Below are 7,183 nucleotides of genomic sequence, written 5' to 3'. Positions count from 1 at the left end.
GGACTGGCCTCCACTGCCAGGACACCCACGATGCCCAGCCAGCAGCCGGCTGGTGCCAGGGTTTGGAGGGAGCAGAGGGCTGGGTGCTCCCCAAGGAGCTGCAATGCCACCCTGCTGCCAAAGCCTGGGTGGGCTGGGGCTCCATCGGTACCCCTGGGCTCAGGGAGGGAGAGGAGCCTGGAGAAGACCCCACAGGGCCACATACCTGAGGGAAGGGAGCGTGTGTGGGGTATAGGCTGGTGGTGATGGGCTGCAGCAGTGGGCAGGGACAGGCTCCAGGGTTTTGACTTTTCAGAACATGGTTCAGAGTTACAGTCACCATTTTACAAGAGAACAGATCACTAGAGCTGCTGGCAAGTACACTGCAGGTTTTATATACAAAATGAATGAACTAAAAGCACAATTTTCACATTTGAGGCATACAAATGACATAGAAAAAAGTAAATTCTAGAAAGGAAACGTATCTCAATAATTGCAGATGCAAGCTAACTGCCACGGAAGCTGATGAAAGCCTGAGTCCTTCATAAGCTTTTTAACAGGAAAACATAAATATTTCCACATATAAATAAGTAACACTGCTATTGATAGTGCTGTATCCCGTGGGATCATGTAATGCACAGCACAGAGTAAAGTCAGATCATGTGAAGCAGCAAGAAAAGAGCAGTAACCTTTCTGATATGGTCTCATCACACTTTTCCCTGTAAAACTATTCTATTTTCAGCTACAAAGACAAGCAGAGCAGCAGCTCCAGTAAAAGATGCACGCACGTGCTGGCCGCCTCAGTCAGTAAGCTGCACCCCAGTCAGCTACATGCCCCAAGTAGAAAGGTCCCCCACATGGATCAGTGCTTCATACCCCAGTACTGAAGCAAACACCAACACACATAAAAGGGTCTAGTTTTGTCTTCACCATCTCGGACCAACACGTTTTCACAGCAGACACGGACCGGAACACGCTCTTGTGCACTTTGGTTTCTAGCCAGGCAGCAGACGGCTGTATTCACAGAAGGTCAAGGAACACTCACCTGGGGAGTGTTCTGCTTCAGCAGAAACTCCCTCTCCACCTACCTAACTAGTCATCTCATTTGGCACCCAGGTAAGCACCCAAATATCCTGCCTGACAGCCCTCAGACTAGCTGCAAGTCATGGCAGAGTGTATGGACTACGACAGCCGTTTCCAGGAAAAGGAAAATACCTTCAAAATCAAACATCTCGGGAGATCGTTCCTAGACACCAGGGATGAAGATGGACACAATGCTTTGCAAGGTAAATAAACGACCTTCGGTCGGTAATATATCCAGTTACACCACACAAAACGCCACAAGATTCAGCTGCTATTTTAGAAGGAAAGAGCAACACCACCGTAGCAAGCATCACAATATTTAAAAGCTGGCCAACCACCTCTTCTCCATTTCAAAACGCGAACATCTGCAAACAGACGTTTGAAAAACAATTAAATGAATTGCAATGCTTCAAGTATACAAATTATCACTAAAGAAACAAGCAAGGATTGCACATGAGGCCTTTGGAAACACTTCCTGGATGAATTAAGTCTTTCCCATGCAGGGTTTTAATAGCTGAGCTTCTGCATTGCCGCACAGTTCCAGGTAGAGCAGGAAGAAGTCCGCATTGTTCACGTAGAGTCTGAGATGTGGGTGCAGGGTTGGACCAAAGGCTGTCTTTCCTCCGGGGAATGATGCTGAAATACATTGTATTTTGGCGTGCCAGCGTTACAGACTTCAGCGGGTCTGACAGACCATGCGAGTAACAAGCTAGATCCGGCTACTCCACGAAGGAAAGGGAAGGGAGATTGATTCATTAAGACAAGCAATTAGTGGCTAAAGGAAACCCACGAAAAGGGCCCTGTGAGTGAAATTGAAAAGCAAAGTGATTTTGGCAGCGGCAGCAGAACCCTTGGAATTAAGAGTGCTTTTTAACAGCAGCTGACAAGGACTAATTGCTGCCATTGAACATCAGGGGAGATGAGGAAAAAGGAGAGCTTGGGTAATGTGGGAGTCCTGCCAGGAGATAAACAGTCATCTTAATGTTTTACCATCATAGAATCATAATCTTGCAACAAGCAGAAAGGGCTGCTTTATCAAAAAAAAAAAAAAAACAACACCAAAAACCAACCAAAAAATAGCCTAATAACTCCTGCTGAGACACTGACACTCCAGTGGAGCAGTTACCGTTTGCTTGGTGGTTACTGCCAGCTCTGACAATTTTTTCTTGATGAATCGGTACCTGTGTGAGCAAAAGAAAAAAATTTTAGAGTAGAGCACCCAGCCCACCTCAACATTTTGCTTTCATTCTCACGATATCAGCTCAGACAATGCATGTCTTGTGCAACACTTGTGCATAAATTGGAAAGGGACTCCATCTTTTCAAGGCAATCATTATCTATAATGACAGGTCGCTTCCTCCAGCTCCGCCATAAACAGGTACCTTCTTCCCCAGGCTAGCTAACCATCATTCCTTCCTTCCTTTCTACAGAATATGCTGTTAAGACTTCCAGTTCCTCTTGCCAGTGTTCCAAACGCCCTCCAGCCACTCCATTGTCTTCCTTGAAACTCAGTGCTAACACTGGATGCTGTACCCAGCAGAGGACTCATTGCACTACAAGCAGGAGGATTACTTCATACACCTCAGACAACAAAACACCAGCTATTTAATATTCCATTTCAGACACTTTTTTGCACAACCGCTGTCTCATCAGATTTTCCCCCATTTTGTGCCTGTGTAGCCAGTAATTCCCAGGTAACTGTAAAATTTGCATTTGTTCTCACTGAGTTGCAACTTATTTTCCAGCCAAACTGCAGCTACCTTTGATCTGAGCTGGCACTGTTTTGAGCAGGAACAGACTAGATGACCTCCACGGTTCCATTCTTCTACAGCCTATTCTCTAGGTGACTTGGAGTCTACCACATCCAAGAAAATGCCCAGTAACTGACAATCCTTGTAGATCTTATTAGGTGGCTGCAAGTCATTCATAACTAAACTGAATTTCAGGTCAAGTGAATATGAAGTTATCCCTGAAAAAATGGCGAGACACTGATTCAGGAACGTTTGGCACAGGTATAAGCGATCTTGCAGAAAAATCCTCTATGGGAGAAGGAGCCAGGCTCTAATGTTCAGGCTGATCAAGTTGTTCCAGATTATCCTTGTCAACAGCTACACTTCTTAACTTGTTGTCTTTAAAGAAGTCAGGAGTTCTCTGCACCCATAAATATCCTACCTGGCTTTCACATCCCACCAGTACCTGTGGCTCTAACCCAGTTCTTCTGCAGAACTTTATCAAAAAGGACACAAGGCTCATGACTAGACATTGAACTGCAGCTCTGGAGACTTTGGATCAACTCTTCACTCTGCAGTTTATTGTATAGCACGCAGGAAAGCTGTAGTGATCTTCCATAATGCTGCACTTTGACAACGGGAAAATAAACCTTATTCCTACTCATGCTTCTGTCTTTTTTATTTGGTTTTTATGCTCTTCAGAGTTAAAATGAACCAACTGCAAAGAATCCGACACAGCAGCTCCTAATTTTCCAGAGGGCCTCCAGCACAAAGACCGCTAAAATAACCTTGGGTTATTCACAGTTTTTCAAAGGCAAAGGAGCAAAATAAGATATTTTAAACCATGCCAAAAATTGTTAGAAACACCAGACGGAAAATTATCTTTTCCAGAAAAAACAAATGAGGAAGAGACTTTAACTCTTATTTCTTTTCCAGTACTAGACAACATCAATGCAATCACCAATCATTAATACCAACTTCTTCCAGAGACTTTAACACCACAGACACCGATAACTTAGGTCAGAGAATGGATTTAAAGAGGGCTTACCCTGCTCAAGTAGCTGCTTTTAGATTTCAGTTGCATTCATTTAATTTTGCTGGAAATCTCTTTCAGAAGGCCTTTCAAGTCAGACAGCTTAAGAATTAAAAAAAAAAAAAAGAAAGCAGCTTTGTTTATATAAAGTCAATCTAACTCATTCCAGCAGATGATCACGGCTTGGGATGAAGTGAAAGGAAGAGACCAAAACAAGCAAGGAGGAGCAAGTGCCTTAAAATACCCTAGAACATACCTACCCTAGAAAATACCGTACATCATCAGCAACAACAGGCATAAACTCCCTGATCTGAACTCCTGCCTCTCTGGGCACCCTGTGGATGCCAGCCACTACTTCAAAAGCAATAACTGACTGCTTTTTGTATTCAGTAGTCACACTGTGGTGGCAAATGAAGCAGCGTCAATATTGCTTTTCACAGGAAAGCAATGCTAATAAGTAATACGTGTAACGAGTCATTGCATCTCCAAATATTATACCAAACGCAACCGTGCTTGAAAGAACACTCCCAATTACAGTTTTCATCAATGCAATTAATGCAGTGAGTGCTAATGCATATGTATTTCACCTCATTAACAGGCGGCCATCATGACAGCTACAAGCTCCCATCGATACTCCCATCTCTACTGCTCCTCCAAAGCAGAGATGGCAGATGAGCAGTTTGTGAAACATTCCTTCTGACACGTGGAGCTGCCTTCAAACCTTCCCCATGCCATAACTGATGCCCATTATTCCTTGGGACAGTCGTATCAAGTTTAAAGAAAAGTTTACCCTATGATCAAACCTCATGCCTAGGACTCCGTTACATCCTCAGGCTTGTTTTTTTAGGACACCATGTGAAGTGAGGGCCAGTGAGAAATCCCTGGAGTGCCTTGCTCTCAGGGCACTGCTCCTAAGCACTGGCCTCAGCACATTTCTGTCACTGAAGCTGAAGGTAGGAATAGACAACACAGCTTGCTGTAAGGTATTCACCCACAGAATAAGAGGTACAACTTGGGTATTACTTTTCAGTAGAAAATGAAGGTTATCATATTTCCTTTCAGTTTCAAGAGGAGCATCATAGACACATACTTGGTCGCTCACCATTTCCATTTCAGTCTTGAAAGCAAGCTATTATTTTGTAATCTACATTATTTGACAGCAATCAAAAGAAGCATTTTGAAGCATATGCGGGCCTTTTCACCTTTGGACTTCCAAAAAGTCTGCTTTTCACACTAAAACAACTCCTTACTTCAGAGGCAAAAATACATAACTCAATCAAGCCCTCAAATAAACACCCATTATGAAAGTCTTTTCAGTATCCCAGTCAAAAAGTATACTTCTATGACAATTCTGATAACTATGTGCTCTCTAGTAGATGGGTAGCTTTAAATTACTTCAGCACAGGATGTTTCTGTGAATCAGATGGGAACTGGTCCTTTTAATGCTAATTAAAGGTCCTCCTACCCTGCCACATGTATGGAGCATCCGTTGTTTACCCAGCAGGCGTTGCCTATCTGAAGGCTAGCCACAATATATCTGAACTGCGACTTCATTACTTCATTTTACAAGCAGAGGTTAAACAAACAAAAATGTAGGATCAATTACCTCATGCCTTTGGCACGAGAGGCTAAACTTCACAGAACACGTGTTTGAGAAGGGCATACTCTAAGAGTGTGATGCCCGTTCTTCCCATCGGTGTTTTATGGGCTTGTTACACAGCCGAATATTTTTAAGATAGAAGTTATTTTTACTTCTATTTCATCCAGTAAGGATGAAATACTGAGAAACACTTCTTCAATGCTAAGCAAGCATCTTCCTATTTAATTTTCCGGCACAATACAAAGCTACATACGGACTCAAGGGTGCAAAGGAGCATATTTTAAAAGCCCAATTGAAATGGGGTCCTGGCAATAGTAACAAAGACTGCACAGGACTCTTGGTGACACCCATTTTCCTTGTGGACTGCTACCTGCTTTACCAGACAAAGGCACATCCCCCCAAGGAGTCTGAAACACAAGTACCTTTGCATCCAGTTGTCTAAATCGATGCACCATCCTGAAAAGAGAAAGAGGACACAGAGGAGAAGACTGAGCCCAGGTATCGGAGAAGCCCTGGCTAACCCCTCCGTTTTGCAAAACTGCAGAACTGCTTTACAGAAGTCTACCTGGAGCTAAAAGGCATAAATCCTCATCTTTGACCAAAGGCAATTGGAGTGTGAAGTTGTCAGAAGACTGCCCTCTTTGCCTGTAGTCAGAGGTCAGTTAAAAAAAGAGATTGTCTGCAGACACCCTTGCTTGGGATCACCAGTCTTTCATCCTAGCAGGGCTGTAGGTGGCTTGGCAATGCTTTATTACAAATATATTAACATATGAATTATCATTAGTGCTACACTATTCCATTTTCCTTGTCAAGACTCTTCTGCTTTCAGTATAAAAGCAAGGGTTTTTAATTTGTTTGGCTTCTTATCCAATGCTGAGTGCCTCTGGGTACTCAACAAAAACACTTATTTGTGGACAGTAACGTCCGCATCAGGGGCAGAGGGGCATGGAAGAGTCTGGTCTTTCCTACCCATTCTTATCAGCTCTTCCCTTACATTTGATTTAAGGAAATACTCAAGGTGCTGAAATATAGCTACAAAATTAAGCCATCATACACACAAGGTTACTGTTGCTTGCTGTTTTCTAGCTTTCTTTATATTTCTCTTTCCTCTTACACTATTCCTCTGAAAACACAGATCCCAAAGTGTTGTGATCTGGCAGTCAAAGCAGCGTAGTCCAAGTCACCAACCTTTAAATACCATGATCCCAAATAGCATCTTTCCCTCTCCAGAGGTCGTTCCTACTCATGCTAGTAAGTACAGACCTCCATAGAGATTGATGCTGTGAGAGCACTTGATATTCCAGGTCTAACACTAAATATTCTCTGCTAACTGCATAAGGTTACAGAACTAGGCAGCTACAGTGCTGCTTTCCACAATGAGATATCAAAACACTACAGGAACACATTTTCTCCTCTGGTGGTAAGACAGAAGGACAGAAAGGTGAAATCATTTGAGAAATACTGTGACATATTTGAAATAAGTGTGTTTAATACACCTACCCAGCTACTGTGTGCACAGTATGCTATTATAACCCTTGCAATATTGCCATTAGCATTTTACCAGCCCAATCAACTACTTCTGAAGACAGTCTGCAGCAGCCAACAAAAAAAGCCATGATTTTATTGAAATCAAAAGAAAAGGCATATTTATGCCAAATTTATTTAATTACTCGTTAGTTTGCAAATATTTAGAGATGCTGAAACTTGACTTCACTAAAAACATTCAACAGAAAGTGAAGACAAAGAAGGGTGGACGTA

The 7,183-nt window shown here is 42.8% G+C and overlaps 1 protein-coding gene across 2 annotated transcripts in view; it reads right to left on the bottom strand.

Moving 5' to 3' along the window:
• Nucleotides 1–3,876: 3,876 nt before the first annotated feature.
• Nucleotides 3,877–7,183, bottom strand: part of TRPM8 (transient receptor potential cation channel subfamily M member 8) — a 42,557-nt gene continuing 39,250 nt past the window's right edge. For both annotated transcript variants that reach the window (XM_086615390.1, XM_086615391.1), the window contains exons 23-24: nt 5,848–5,881; nt 3,877–3,927 (exon numbers count right to left, since the gene is read on the bottom strand). In XM_086615390.1, coding sequence (XP_086471516.1) covers nt 3,877–3,927; nt 5,848–5,881 — 85 coding nt within the window. The remainder of the gene's footprint in view (nt 3,928–5,847; nt 5,882–7,183) is intronic.

The sequence above is a fragment of the Tauraco erythrolophus genome, chromosome 8, assembly GCF_009769465.1.
Source record: "Tauraco erythrolophus isolate bTauEry1 chromosome 8, bTauEry1.pri, whole genome shotgun sequence".
Classification (NCBI taxonomy): domain Eukaryota; kingdom Metazoa; phylum Chordata; class Aves; order Musophagiformes; family Musophagidae; genus Tauraco; species Tauraco erythrolophus.
Note: the sequence above shows the minus strand (reverse complement) of the source record. Positions and strands in the feature narration are given on the sequence as shown.